General features: G+C 43.2%; 1 protein-coding gene across 3 annotated transcripts in view; it reads right to left on the bottom strand.

Annotated features, from left to right (window-relative positions):
- AEBP2 (AE binding protein 2) overlaps positions 1 to 15,716 on the bottom strand; it is a 33,574-nt gene extending 17,858 nt beyond the window's left edge. For 2 of the 3 annotated variants that reach the window (XM_081210221.1, XM_081210222.1), the window contains exons 1-3: positions 14,788 to 15,716; positions 3,118 to 3,325; positions 712 to 819 (exon numbers count right to left, since the gene is read on the bottom strand). In XM_081210221.1, coding sequence (XP_081066347.1) covers positions 712 to 819; positions 3,118 to 3,325; positions 14,788 to 15,497 — 1,026 coding nt within the window. In that variant the 5' untranslated portion in view covers positions 15,498 to 15,716. The remainder of the gene's footprint in view (positions 1 to 711; positions 820 to 3,117; positions 3,326 to 14,787) is intronic. The other variant, XM_081210220.1, reaches the window with a different exon arrangement.
- Between the last annotated feature and the right edge of the window lie 416 nt (positions 15,717 to 16,132).

Below are 16,132 nucleotides of genomic sequence, written 5' to 3' on the forward strand. Positions count from 1 at the left end.
TGCATTTAAGATTTACCTTTTACAAAGCTCTCGCTTTAAGTTAGACAGCTAAACACAAACATCTTTACATTCTTAGAACATTTTTGTAAAAAAACAAACAAACCACCATTGTAGGCTTATCCTAAATTGAACACTTAATCTAAATGAGAATGAGATTAAGTCTGAAAGTAGGTTCAATTCCTGTTCTAGAAGCGGCATCTGAGTAATCTAGTCTGACTGAATAATCCCCAAACTGCAAAATCACATGAGTTAAGTGGCCTGATTAGATAGGCTGCAAATGAGTGGCTGCATGTGGTGCCCATGGTAGTGATACACACAGCTACTGGGAAATGTAGTCATGAAATAAAAAAGGATAAAGATCTTCAGAAATGTGTCTTTTCCACCCTCAGGGCTATCTGCACAGGCAGAACTGCATGCATAGGACTACGTAGGGAGAACTGGGCAATTAAATTTAAGAGAAATTAAGACTGTAGAAGAGATATTGGTTCTACTTGAACCAAACCAAAATAGAACCAAAATAGAAACTTTTCATGGAATCAAATGGACGGAAGGATCTGGTTCAGAATATCATGGGCTGGGGTGAGGATTTGGTTGTTGATAGCCCTCAAACTGAGGTCAGAAGTTGTTGAGGACACAGGCAATGGGCAGCCACCAAATTTAACCAATTAGGATGATTAGGAGTTATCCACAATATTCCAAAAGATACCTTACCTTAAATGGTTTGTCACCACTGTGCGTCAGCATATGCCTCTGCAACCAGCTCTGACTTGTTGACGGGGTGTTATATACTTTGCAGCCTTTCCATAAGCAAACAAATACCTAGTAAAAGAAAACACAGCCATTAAGGTAGGGTGAATGTTCACCTATTGCATGATTTTAATATCCAAACTCAAGTACACTCTCAGTTCAACTGTTAAAACTCTCAAGTGAAGTGTGAAATTGTTTCCTCTAAGGATTTCTACAGCTGTAATTCAATTTGGTGTTAGAAAACATGACAGATTTCTGTTGGGAAAGAACATGCATTTTTTTAAAAACCACTTTTGAGCTAAGAGAACAGAAAACATGCAAACAGAAGAGAACCACCAGCAGGTTATAAAGACTAAGGATGCTAGTAAATTTCTAGTTTGAGGACTGGACAATCACAATCCAAGGAAGTAACACAGTACATTATCAACAGCTTTATTAAAAAGACACGTAAAACCCTCTAGAGCTGATTTTGAGGGTGCACAAAGGGCTGCATGGGGGACAAAAGGAAGACTGAGACCCACTGCACAAGCTAAGTCTGTTCCAACAATGTATGGACAGCATACAACTCAGTTCCTTATGAAAGGCTTTTGAGGAAGTTTGGTAACTTGAGTTCATGAAAACTGATGCCGTAATAAATCATTAGTATTTAAGGTGTCACAGGATTGATGGTTTTTGTTGCAAGAGACTAATACTTGTGTCAGCCACATGGCTAAATCATGATAAATGGAATGAACTCCTTAAAAATGGGAAGAATATAAAAATCAAAATCAAGAAATTAACATCAGGATCCTAAATATTCATCATTAGAGGAAGCAAATATTTGTGATGGCCATTAGCTCTAAAATTTAATTAGCTATTATGTGAAAAATCATGGGATTAAGGACAACTTTAAAAAGATATAAATCATGGGTGGCTAGCCCTAGAGTGAAGGGTACGTAATAATCATCACCCTTTTTTTGAGCCTAGGGAATCAAGACTCTCAGGGCCACATCAAAGTGAACGTGCCTCCCCTTTTAAGAAAGGAAACTGGGGGAGGGGAGTCCTTAGAGAGCACAAAAGCCTTTTAGCATCACAGAATCAACAGCAGGGGACTTGCAGAAGAGGTCTGTCAAAAATTCACACACAAGTGTGTGTGTGTACATGTATATGTATGACAAATTTTGGGAGGCCATATACAGCCTGCTGATTAGCCACCTCTGAACTAAATTAAGCAAACACAGGTCTGTTGATGGTTACCATGAAGGATACGGAACAAACCTGTATGCCGATATTTAGGCAGTACCTTGATAGCTATAAGATGATCCTGGGGTGGGGGCAGAACTCCACCAAGAACACACAATTCCTAGACCCAGAAACCATCAAGCTACAACTTCTCAGACTTACCAGGATTCAGCTTCAGTTAGGTAAGACTGCTGATCTGGCTAAGAATGGCATCACTTACATTCTTAACAGCAGTCCTGAAAAAGGGCTACAGTATATTTCACAGAACTGTGGGATACTTGGGGTGTATTTAGGGAGAAACATTCTTTTCTATTTGATAACAGTCTCCTTGTTCAATCATAGAAACTGCAGATAGCTACCATTTTGTTTGTGTGGAGACCCCTGCCATTGGTGCAGCTGAAGTCCAACAGCCTTACACTAGAAAAGGATTCTATGCTTTAATTATTCAGGTTATAAAGGCAGCTGTTTTCCCTCTTTTAAAGTGAGTATTTTGCTTTTCATGTATTCTTCCACTTCTATATATGTATGTTAAAAACAGGTTGCCTCGTCTCAAAACTCCAAGTTACAAAACCAAAATCTAAACTGCTGATGCAAAAGAAGAAAAGCTACATTAAGGAACACAAACTAACTTGAAAGAGAACCAGTCCTAGACACTGCTCCCTGCCTTCTCTTTATCAAGCTGCAAAATTCCAAATTAGATAACTCATCTCTTAACTTCAGACATCTACAAATCTTACTTGCTAGTGGCAAGTGTCAGTTTATATCCCTTCCCCCAATTCTCTCGTTCAGTGGTCTGGAGGCAGCAAGAAACAGTAAGTGTTTCTTACTTTCCACACACCAAAGTGAGAGTGAGAAAAATCCCCACCTCTCTCAAAAAGACAGGAAGCTGAATAAAGGCAAGATGGAGGCAATGCTGATGGATGGATGGCATTTCCAGGAATTGGGACTTCAGCCTGCTCTAGACAAAATGGCACTCCCTCTGAAGGAAGAGGTCTGTCATCTGGGGGTGCTCCTGGATCCAGCATTTGGACCACTAGAGGACCAGGTGGCTTCCAAAAACGATTGGCATTTTATTTAGCAGCAGCAGTTATTAACTCTCAATACACACAGTACAAATATCATGGAAGAACAATGAAAAAGTAAACCAACCCCTCCTCGCTGGCCGTCTACATGTATGGAGCGAATGTGGTCTGCCAGATCTGGGCTTGAGTTGAAGCAAGAATGGCATTGGTCCCAACAGCAGTTATAACCAATACTTTTTCCTGATGAAGCTGTAACTCCTTGTCCATTCATCATAACTGGAGTTGAACGTCCACTGGAAATTGTGCTGTCTACATCCATTATGGTACTGCTGATGCTACAGGAAGGGGGGGGAGAGAGAAATGAGTTAATTATGAACCTTCTTGTGTTTTCAAGCAGATTTATATTTCAACATAAATGACAGCACTCTAAATCCCAGCACGCAAATTAACAAATCTCAATACACAAATAAATGAGGCAAATGTTGGTTGACTCAATATGGGCGAAAACAAGTTGTGATCCATTAAAAGTGCTCAAAAGTCCCCATTTCACTACTCCCTGGCTCCATGTCAGGAGTTAGCAAACCACAAGCCTTGGCTTGTCATTACATGCAAACCCACGATCATTGCTTGTTTTGCTTCACACAGACCAGGAGTGTAACAAAGGAACTCCATGCAGGTGGGTGGGTTGGCAGAGAAGGGATGGAGTAGTCTGCCCCTCCACTGTGCCCAGCATAGAAACAAAATGGGGTGCCAGAGGAAGGGAGCCCTCCTCTGAACACAGAAAATGAGATTGTTTGCCCTTTCTCTGCCAGTCTCCAACAGGCTACTAAAAACTGTTGGGATTCTTTACAAAACTGATGTACACATAATATACATCACAGCCATTTCTGGAAATATGTAAACAACTGCACGCTGGCTCAGTCTTTGAGCACATAGAAAAGAATGACTGTGATTGCAGGCAATGGCCAGTTCCCAGTTCTTCCCTCTTCTGGGTCCAAAAGGACCCACATGTCAGTTATCACACAACATTAGAACATGCCTAAAATGTTCACCACCTGTACTAAGACCCAGCATAGGTTTCTGAAAAAGAAGTCAAGCCAGACAGATCTCTTAATTTATTTATTTTATTTTTTTAGTTACAAGCTTGGTGAATCATGGGAATGCTGTGGACTTAGCGTATCAAAGTAAGGCTGTGACAAATTCCCCAATGATATTCTTGCTGCAGGGTTCTATCCCGTGCCCATTTTTGTTCAACATCTTTATAAATTACTTGGATGGAGGTATTGAGGGGAACCTTGTCAAATTTGCAGGTGACACTAAACTGGGAGAGATAGCTAATGCCGCTGAAGACAGAATCGGGATTCAAAATGACCTTAGCAGATTGGAGAACTGGTCCCCAACTAACAAAATGAATTTCACTAGAGACAAATGTAAAGTTCTACACTCAGGAAGGAAGAACTAGCTGCACAAATATTAGATGGGGGGACACCTAGATGGCCAGTACTACATGTGAAATGGATCTATGAGTTCTCAGTAGCTTAGCATGAGTCAACAGTTGATGCAGCAAGAGGGGAAAGCTAATGCTATCCTAGGCTGCATCAACAGGTATCTCTAAGCAACCAAATACCATTCCAGGCACTTCAGAAATAGTATTAATTTAACTTAGGCTGCACTAAAATTGCAGAAACACTTAACAGAGAGTAAGCACTACTATCACCATGGAGCTTACTTCCAAGTACAAAGAAACAGGACTGCACTGCAGGTGCAAGTACAAAGAAACAGGATTGCACTGCAGGTGCCCCCTTGTGCACCTTCTCCCCACCCCCACCCCCCTATGCAAGACTGTAAAAGCATTTGGGCATGTTTTGGTATTGTTGCTTTTATTCTTTATGTCACATAACACCTTGCTTTATTTTGGACACATAAGAAATATGAAACAGTATTGCTACATCTACTGTATTTTATTCTATTAAAGGAAAGAAACACACTGCACTCAAGATCTGCAGTTTATTCCTTCAAGGGATGAGATTTCATCATTATTACTAGCAATCCCTTTTGGCAAATGTAATGAAAAGGCCGGCCATCTAAAAATCTGCCTGTATTGCATTTGTTAAAATTGTAATGGCTAGGTCAGGCAATAGCAAATACAAAAATATTCATTGTACAGTGGTACCTCTGGATGCGAACGGGATCCGTTCCAGAGCCCTGTTCGCATCCTGAAGCGAACGAAACCCGAGTCTGCGTGGGTCGCGATTTGCCGCTTCCGCGCATGACACCATTTTGAGCGCATGTGGCAAAACCCGGAAGTAACGCGCTCTGTTACTTCCAGGTCGCCACAGAGCGCAATCCGAAAATGCTCGACCTACTTCAACCCGAGGTCTGACTGTAGTGTTCAAATAAATGCTGTGACGGCTGATTAGACAAAACATTGCAAAACAATGCCAGATAAATACAAAAAACCTAAACAACCTTTAAGTATTTTTGTGCTCTGCCCTTAAACCTTCCTTCCTAAAGTGTTTGATCAGGGCAGCTTTCCCTAAGGCACACTTCAGATCTAACAGATGGATCATTACACCAGTGGCCCTAGAGGTCAACATGCAGGCTGGATTTGTTCATAGAACAGTATTCCTGAGATGCAAACCTTCCATTGGGCACACACACAACTATTTGCAACCAAAGTGTATCTTGGCTGGTTAGGGGGAGCCAACACAGAATTGAACTAAGTCAAAGCTGATGTAGATTTTGGGATTCACAAAATATATGCCTATGCTAAGAATCATATGGTCTCAGCCCAGTTCTGTACATGCTCCAATGGGGTCAAGGGGCAGCATACAGACCTCTGCTTCTGCTCTACCATCCACCCACAATCACCGTAATGTTGACAAAGGTATGGACTTTTTTTGTATTATTGATGTCTGCTAGGATTCAGGTGGATTTGTAGCTGGTTCCACATGCTCCTGGAAAAAAGTAACAAGTGGGGTGCCGCAGGATTCTATCCTGAGCCCGCTGCTAGTTTGTCTTTATAAATGACTTAGGCAGGCATGGCCAAACCTGGCCCTCCAGCTGTTTTGGGACTACAATACCCATCATCCCTGACCGCTGGTCCTGTTAGCTAGGGATGATGGTAGTTGTAGTCCCCAAACAGCTGGAGGGCCAAGTTTGGCCATGCTTGAACTAAGGGAATGCTCATCAAATCTGCAGATGACACCAAACTGGGAGGAATAGCTAATGCCGTAGAAGACAGAATTGGGATTCAAGGAGACCTTAACAGATTGGAGAACTGAGCCCAAACAAACAAATGAATTTCAATAGGGACAAATGTCAGGTTCTACACTTAGACAGGAAGAACCAGCTGCACTATTATAAGATGGGGACACTTGGCTTGCCAGTTCTACACATGAAAAGGACATAGAGAGTCTGAGAGATCTGCACTGGTTGCCAATCTGCTACCAGGCCAAGTTCAAAGTTTTGATACTAACATATACAGCCCTATACAGCTTGGGAACAGCTTATTTGAATGATTGCAGTATCTTTTGCATACCCAGTAGATCAGTACACTCCTTCAAGTTCCAAAGATATTAGTAGCCCTTCTATGAAAACCTGAAGTACGGTTTTCAGCGTAGATGCCCCATTCTGTAGAACAGGGGCAATTATCTGCTTTTTCAAAAAACAACTGAAGACATGTTTGTTCTGACAAGCTTGCCCAGCTGGATGAATTCGTCTCTGGCACATGTGTCCATTTTGTATTGTTTGAAATTCATTTTGGTTTTATTTGTGCTGATTAGTTGCTGTTGTATCAGATTCCATACAACGCCTTGGAACATATGTGGAAGGCAATGAACAACACATAGGGCACTATTGTACTCCCCCCCCCCCAGCTCAAGTCCTGGACATTAGTCACTGCTCAGACAGAGCCCCTCAAAGACAGGGCACAGCTCAGGTTAAGTTCCCCACTAATCTGAGCTAAGACATGTCATAGGACATGTGCGGAGGGTGTAGCTTACAAGCAGCTTATAAAATGATCTATCTAAAAGTTTCAATTCAGTCTAGTAGCGGAATAGGTTTCCCAAACACAGCTGGGAATTCACACTTAGAAACGGCCCTGTATCTACTCACCCCCTGGTAAGGGTCAGCTCAGCAGTTTATAGCATAACAGCAGCTAAACTATAATATTCCACACACTAGTTTTGTAGAGCCCAAGGCTCAGGAGTTTCTCTTGAAAGCCATCCTTTGGGAGTTCTGCTCACTTTCTTCTGGTGTCCAGGGCTTAAATGACAACCAGATGAAATGTCAAGGGAGTGGTCAAATGCACCCCAAAAATAAGTTATTAGGGAGGAAAGAAAAAAGAAACAAGACTGTTTTGGAGCTGCATTAGAATTAACTCCAGGATTCCATTCCCATTTGGTCCCACTTTAAGATTTAACTGCATTTTAAGTAAAGCTCTCCAAACAGCAATTGACAAACTTGTCTGCGACCCTTCAGTTCTAAGACTTCCAAGGCAGTAAACAAATAAAACTCATAAAATGCATACAATTAAACTCAACCTGATATAAGAAAACAAATGGAGGAACTCAACAGTACAACTAGGATCACCACAACTCCAGTCAACCTAACAAACTTCAGAAGATATGTGGGTCTCGGATTAATGCCTTTGAAGACGACCTGTGCAGGTTCAGGAGGAAGGAGGCAGCACAATAGATATGTAGGGCACAAGCCATTTAAGAATTCAGAGGTGAGCACCAAATTTCTGGTTTCAGCTGTTCCCAGAAACAGACAAATAGTTCAGGATAGCTGTTCAAGGACAGGGTAGAGATTAGAAACCCTATTAGCCAGTCCCAGCTGGGTTTTGAACTGAGTGAAGTTTCCAATCACTTGTCTTTTCTGGTATAATGTACACAATCAGATAGTGAGTTAAGAAAATCTTGGAGCTTGACTTGTACACTAATGAAGAAAGTTATCTCCTCCCTTGGTAACAGCCAATCGTCTCTGCATTCCTTTGAATGTTCCCTTCGGAGGGAAGCAGATAATTTGTCCTCCCACCATCTCCACACTGTTGGCAGCATTTGCAGGCCTCTATGAATTTGGATTTTGCTTATTCATGGCCAGTGACAACCACTGCTCTCCCTTCAGTTCTCCCTTTGCTCTTAGGAATTGGAGAAAACAGCAAGAAGAATTCCAGCCACTTTCCCCCTTCTCCAAAGCAGAGCGCAAAATTACAGAAAACATTCTGTCCTTTCCTACACATGTCACATAATTCATAGGAGTGGCACATGTTTAATTCACTTCACACTGGTCTTTTCCAGAAACTGTGTGTCTATATTGATGCTTTTACAGTGTGAAGCTAAAAGTAAATGTTACTGAGAAAGGAACAAGGTTTGAGGAGATAGCAGCCTCTGTTGAAGACATCAGGTTGCTGCAAGCTGATGGCACCAGAGCTCCTTTGCACTCCACGGTCTCTAAACCAGTTAGCCAAAAGGATTAAGGTTGGTAAGACAGCAGCTTACATTCATGTCACTCTGCTCAAGCACTCAAATGTAGATTCAACATGGATGAACATTACTTCTTAGCTAGTAGAGCATGAAACTCTTAGGTTCGTGGGTTTGAGCCCTATGGTAGGTGAAAGATTCCTGCATTGCAGAGGGTTTGACTCACTAGACAGTTCTGATTCTTACATATAAGTGCATTTCACATATGTGTCATCAAAAAAGCCCCAAAACTTTTCCCCACCTGGTCATATGCATAGACATATTCATCACAAATGTGTAAACCTCAGAACGCTCAAATTTCCCTCATATTGCTGTTACATATCCTCAGATAGCTCAGTTTTGCAGATCATAAGACTCAATCTCAGGGTCAAGGATTCGAACCCCACATTGGGCAAAAGATTCCTGCATTGAACTAGATGGCCCTCGTGGTCCCTTCCAACTCTAAAATTCCATGATTCTAATCATTCATTATCATGCAGTAATGAACACAACTGTGAAAATCACAGGTTTACAAACTGAAGAGACAAGGTTCTTCTAGTCTTAAATCTATTTTGTGCTCCTGTATATACTTAGCTCCTCTTAGCTAATTGGTCTTTGGGTTTTTTGGATTAGTACATATGGCAGAATCATTTGCTTTATATCAGTACGGTTGAACATACAAGAAAAAGCATTCAAAAACTACATAAAACATGAGTTATCTTCCCTTGCTAAATCTTCATCATCAAATGAATTAAGGTTCCGATTCTTCAAATGCACAATTTGAAGCACAAGAAAGATACTTTGGTGTAGGAAATGTCAGGCCAATCTGTATACATTTTCATTGAAAACTAAAGCCGATCCTAATAATGGAAGTTAAAATATAAAAAAAAACACTTTCTACTTCAGTATACCGTACTTTTCCATCTATAAGAGGCCCCCATGTATAAGATGCCCCTTATTTAGGGAGGCCTCAAATTTAAGAAAATTAGCAAGGGTGGTGGTGGTGGGGAGAATGCTGAACCAACTATCACTCACCCAACTGGCAAACACTAACAATTGCAAGCAATGCAAGCCAAATTGCCAAAGCAGCAGCCAATCCAAAGCAGCCCTTGCCACATCCATAAATAATCCACCCAACTGACAAAGCAGCAGCCAATACAAAGCAGCCCTTGCAGCAGACACCATTCACCCACCCAAGCGCTAGATCCTGCTGGTGGATACAACCAATCGCCCATTCCCCCTCTGTACTACCCACATATAAGACGAACCCCACCCATTTTAAACTTTATTTTGGAGTAAAAAAAACCCTCGTCTAATACATAGAAAACTACGTTATTTAAGTATCTTGCTTCATTATCTATATTCCTGACATTTTAAAGGCAATTTATTCATTGTTCACTGTTAAGAAAACGTATGTTTTTGCTGCATGACTAACACTGGTCCCCAAATGGTAGATTCCTCAACTCCCTCTTTCCAGAGAAAACAACAGTAGCATCAGGAAAACAGTTATTTAAAATAAATGTGACACCACTCATGTAGTCAACGTCTTTTCTAAGGGAGAATGTGAACTTTTGACCACTCTTGCTACATACAAGGTCTGAGAGCAACAGCAGCATCTCTAGAGGCCCTTGAATGAGAACGACTAAGGTATAAATCCATTCCCAGTTCTTCCATGAATGCACTGGGGCAATGATTGCTATTTATTACTGTGAAGATACAATGGGTAAGAATTCTATGCCATTTTAACCACAGATAGAGAAATGACAGTACAGTAGCCTCTACAAATGATTATGGTAACTAATCATTTCAGGCTCAGTTGTGCCAAGTTACAGTATGTTTTTGTACTTGGGATCAGTTCACTTACAGGAAAACATTCAGCTCAAACCAAAAAGTTTTAGGGAGGCCCAGAGGTAATGTGGGCCTACAGGGAAGATTAGTTCAGAGAATACAAACCAATGATTCTCATTCTTATTCAAGCAGTCTGAACTGCTTCAGGGAACTCCATGCTATACTGCAGCATAACCTAAGTTTCCCCAAAACTTAGTAAGCTGTTTTTGATGGGGTTGTGGCACATATAAAGGCTAAAAGATTCAGAGCCATGTATACCACTTTTATCTGAAATACTGAGACACCAAGCTGCCACACATCAGAGTCTATACATTATTATAGACATTCAATGTCTATAATAAAGTTAACTTTCATAAAGATCTAGAAGTGGAAATTAGATTAATGAAGAGCAAGTGAAGCTCAGAAGGCATGTGTGTAAGCTACTTACATTAATAACATACCCTCTGCATCTGGGTTTGTTGTTTTTAATTTGTAGTTTCAAAAAAGTTTAATGGGTTTTTTAAAGGCACATGCATGTACATGCACTTGAAGTATACATAAAACACACGAAGAAGCCTTCATTTTTACAGCCATCTCCATCTGCTAGTTTGTAACCATTGTACAGTTGTACGCTGGATCTCAAATGCCTTGTGACTTGAACGTTTTGGCTCCTGAACGCCGCAAACCTGCAGGTGAGCGCTCTGGTTTGCAAACGTTCTTTGGAACCCAAACATCCAACGCAGCTTCCGACTGACTGCAGGAAGCTCCTGCAGTCAATAGGAAGCCGCGCATTGGTTATTGAACATTTTTGGAAGTCGAACAAACTGTACGACTGTCATACTGTAGAACATAAAGAAAACTTTAAGTTAAAGACAGAGGAGGAAAAACGGATGGAACAGCACATGGAGTTTTTTAACTTTATTACAGCATATGTTCAATGAAGATTGGAGTATGTGCAGGATAAATATGAGCTGCTGAATGTCAGTAAAGCTGACACAAATATAAACATCAAGTGCTAGCACCTTTAAATGCATCATACTTGAAGAAGACCATTAAAGAATTCAATCTTGGTCGGCTGTTTTGATGTTGGGTGCCTCACAGTTATAAAGCAAAACCCACCTAGCTGTCAGCTGCATCAAAAATGGCTCATGTATAAAGGCACAGGGATATGAGGAACATCAAATGACAGGGATGAGTACACCAAGCATATTTAATCTGCTGAACATTCATTATGTGACTTGTTGCCCTATGGGGCTTTTATGAAGTCATAAATGTGTGTTTAAAACACATTAAACAAGCAAGCTGTTTTAGCAGATTTTAGTGGCCACTTAGTAGCTGCTTCTTATAAACAAAAATCTATACCTTAAAACGGATTGCTGACTTTAGATAAATGCAGCATTAAAAACTTCCAAAGGCAACTGCTGACTCCATAGCACCCAGGGACGAATGTAACATTTATAATCAGAACATTAACCAAAATGAAAATAGTTAGAAAAAATAATGATGGAATTTAACTTGGCTCAATTTTTTTAGTATTTGGGATCAATATTAAAGTTCTGTATTTAAGACAAGCTATTATTAATGTTAACAGAATAGGACATGCTCTTCTGCTTTCAGCAACTCCATTCCTGGGCAATACTGGAAATTGTCTCCACTACTGGCATTGGTCAGGTGTAGTGCCTCAGCCGTCCTGTGCTATCACACAAATGTGGCAAGAAGAGACAAGTGTTCCCAAATGCAGTATTGAGCAGTAAGTCAACAATGCCCCCAAAGAGCTGCTACCATCCACTCTTATTTAGACTAAGGGGCACATCATGCATTATATTTTCCATCAGAGAGATCTGAAGTAGTGAAGAGTAAATTTTGAAAGATTTCTGACTTACAGAAATGTGAAGGTGGGAAGCCCCCTCCCCAAGGGCTTTTTCTTTCATTCATTTTTTTCAAATGGTAAAACTGGAAATTTGGGGGGAAATATTAAATAATTTTCCTTTTGAATAGCAAAATGCTTTTGAGACAGTTTTACTTATTCAAAATGTGCTCTATGTATTACTACTATATTTTATTACCCACCCTTCATCCAAGGGTTCCAGGGTGGGATACAACAATTGAAACATAGTGTGGGAAATGGTTTAAAACAAGTACATCACAGAAATAAGATAGGTCCTAAAAATATACATCTCAAGTGACAATGAAATGTGCAAAACAGCAAGAACTAAGATGTGTGTTCTTAGGCAGCAGTTTGTAGTGCTCTTTTTCTCTACTATTGGGTATATCCACAATTTGGAATTTTCAAACCAGTGTCATTGAAGCAGTTGTGCTTTGAAGCAGCAGTCCTATGCAAGCTAACCAGGGGGTATATTCACCATTAAATAGAGTGGGCTGTACTTTTGAGTAAATATAAATACGATTCCTCCGCAAAATTCATAAGTACTGAAAACACTAAGTTTGAATTTTATATTGTAAAAGTATTAAAAGGAAAATTTGCTTACACTTCAACTTCCCCCAAGGATTTCCATGTCCCCACCTCCATATAGCTCAACAAAAAGGGGGGTTCCTGCTGCAGGTACCCCCAGTGATGAGCAAAAGCACCTATCCCTGTACTCACAGAAGACACTTTTAACTTAATTGCTATGTACTAATTGATTGGGGAAACAGGGGGAACTTTAAAAAATGATTATGGCATTATACTTTTTCAGCATTATCTAAGATAAGCTTTAGTATCTCATAATAAATTCCTCCTTTCCTCAACAATTCAATGTGATTTTATATGTGATAGATGTAGTCTAGAGGCTAGCAAATTCTGGCTTGCAGGGACTTGGGCCAAGTAATCTTTTTTTAACAAACTTTAATATTTCAGGAGTATTTTTTAAAAAAATACAAACTATTTTGCATCTAATAAGCTTCAAGTTTTCTTCTAGTCAGCAACTGTCTCCTAGGAACTGAACTAGCCTTAAGAATTTAAATACTGGCCCAACACTGCAACTTGCATGAAATCGATCTGCCTTCAGTTACTATTCATTTAATAGAGTGACTAAATAAAAAACACGTGCAAGTTAAAATAGTATAGTCACTAGGACTAGTTTAACAACTTATTTTTAATCATGTCAAACTATATACTAATAGACAAGTATCATAAAAAACAACGTACCTACTAAGAAATGCCCAGAATCCCAACAGATTGTAACTATCTGCTGCATACGCTTGTGAGCACACAACTAAGAACCATTGGTCATGCAGAAGTTTGTTGTGCCAATATAAGCATTTCTTACACACATACCCTTTTGTTCAGAAGCATAACTGGGTTTTCATAAGCTGCATAAACCCACTTGTGTTAGTAAATTTTACAAGATATGCTTGTTAGTTACACGGCTGATACACACAATTAGGTGTTTGCTGCTCCCTTAAAGGGCGAGTAAAGGAGAAGAGGAACCAGTGCAAACCATTCGCCACTTCCCAAGCTAAGCTGCTTTTTGAGGAGGATTTAGAGAGGAGTGTAAAAAAACGTAAAAAGCTCCAGAGCTAAGACAGCCATGTTTGCTAGAACAGGGTGTGGTAAAAAAGGTAGGAGTTGAAAAAAAATGAGGGGAGAGAATACAACAAGATGAGCGTCTAAGGCTCTCTAAACCAACTCCTCCCAAACCAGCAATGGATTATATGGGGCCTGGCTTCTAGCCAGATGGGGGAAAGGAGGATTTGTGTAGTAACAGGCCACAACCATCCCAACAAACAGAAAAACCAAAGAAAGTTCCTCTCACTGACAGATGAGGATATGCAATACATAAAGTCCCAGTTGCCTTGGAAGAACAGGAAAAGGCGTTTTAGGGTGGAGTCTTGTTGGTGCTACCTTACTATGGGCACACATGAAACCTTTTAATACTTTTGACACACCTGGGGCAGCAAGTAGCAATCCTTTTGCAGGAATTACTCTACATCAGTGTTTCCCAAACTTGGGTCTCCAGCTGTTTTTGGATTACAACTCTCATCATGCCTAGCAAGCTGGGGTAGTGGTCAGGGATGATGGGAACTGTGGTCCTAAAACAGCTGGAGACCCAAGTTTGGGAAACACTGCTGTACATGCCTAGGAAGAAAAGGAGGGGGGGTGAAAAGCCCCCTCCCTGTCCAAGATGGAGGAGCCATGCTCAGGCCAAGGGCAAGTCCTGCCAAGTGAAGCAGCAGCAACTTAACTTCTGGAACTTTTGAACCTGGAACAAAGATGGGAGACGATGCAGATTGGAAGGGGGCATCACAAAAAATGGAGCGGGGTGGGGAGGAAGCGAAAAGATGCCGAGGGTTGGCGTTGGGCCGGGGGCATAATCCGCTTTTAAGAGTTTGCCTGCGGATTTTTAAAGGCTAAATTAACATTTCAAGAGACTGGGGTACACACCAACACCCTGCCCCGGCCTTTACCACGAGTCCCCACTGTGATGATTTGCACCCCGGGGCCCCCTAAACTTGAGAGAGAGAAGAACGGGCGCACCCTCTTCCCCCCCCCCCCGCCAACCGACCTGTCTTCGGAGTCCATGCGGCTGAGCGGCTCCCCGTCGGAGGAGATCTCGAGGCTGCCCCTCCGGCCTGCCGACGAGGTGCTGCAGGTGCTGCTGCCGCCGCTTCCTCCTCCTCCGCTCCCGGTGCTGTAACCTTCGTCTCCGCCGCCCGCGCTGGAGCTGCTGTTGCACCCGCCGCCGCTCGGGCCTCCGCCTCCAGCCGCCGCTCCGGCCGCTGCCGGGCCTCCGCCTCCTCCGCTGCCCCCGGGCCCGTCGCCGCCGCCCGCGCTCCCTCCGCCTCCTGCTCCTCCTCCCGGGCCGGCCTTGGCGTCGGCCTCGCTGCCTCCGGGGCTGAGCGAGCGGGTCTCGTCGCTGCAGCAGCCGCTGGAGGAGGAGGAGGAGGACCCGGCGCTGCTGCCGGCCTCGGCCTCCTCGTCGTCGTCTTCGTCCTCCTCGTCGTCGCCCTCGTCCTCGTCGTCGCCGTCGCCCGCCTGGCTGGCGCTCTGAGGGCTCGGCTCCGACATGCTCTCCGCGCCTTCGCCGCCGCTCAGGAGGGGCTGAGGCGGCGGCAGCAGCAGCAGCGGCGGCGGCGACGGCTCGGCCTCCATCTCGGCCGAAGGGGAGGCTTCGCTCTCGGCCTCCTCAGCGCCCGATGAAGAGGGAGGAGGAGGAGGCGGCGGCGGCACCCCCAGCGGGGGAGGCTCCGCCATTTCGCTCAGCTCGGCCGCCATGGCGCGTCGGGAGTCTCGGCGTCGCTCGGCCCTCCGCTCTCCTCTCGCGCCTACGCAGCCCGACGCTCGCTCGCTCGCTCGCTCACTGACGGGACTGACGGACCGACTCACCGGCCAGATGCCGCCGCGGGCGAGGGGAGGGAGGAGGAGGAGGAAGGGAAGTGGGAGGAGCTTCCGCTGCGGTGGTGGTGGCGGCGCCAGGCACGCGCGCGCCCCGCTCGCTACGGCAGCCGCCTGCGGACAAAAGCGTGAAGCGGGCTCCGAGGACGGGGTGGGCGGGAGGAGGAGGAGGGGTTGCCTGAGATGGAACGGGAGTGGGGGGGGGGAGCCCGTGCTGGAGCCTCTCTTCAGAGTGAGGCTGCACAGGGAGCCGGGTTCAAATCCTTCCATTTAATCCCCGTGAAGCTGGATATGGGTATCTGTGTGAGCCCCAGCCTACCTCGCAAGGCAGTTGTTGTTTTTTCCGTTTCATATAATATTTATTTATTTCATGCAATTTAATACCCGGCTCGGTTGTGTGTTTTTTTAATAACACACACACACACACACACACACACACACACACACACACACACACACACACCCTCTGAAATGTAACGCTGTAAAACGATAAATAAGGGCATATCTCTTTCCTC

The sequence above is a fragment of the Podarcis bocagei genome (assembly GCF_964188305.1).
Source record: "Podarcis bocagei genome assembly, chromosome: 10".
In the NCBI taxonomy this organism is placed as follows: Eukaryota; Metazoa; Chordata; class Lepidosauria; order Squamata; family Lacertidae; genus Podarcis; species Podarcis bocagei.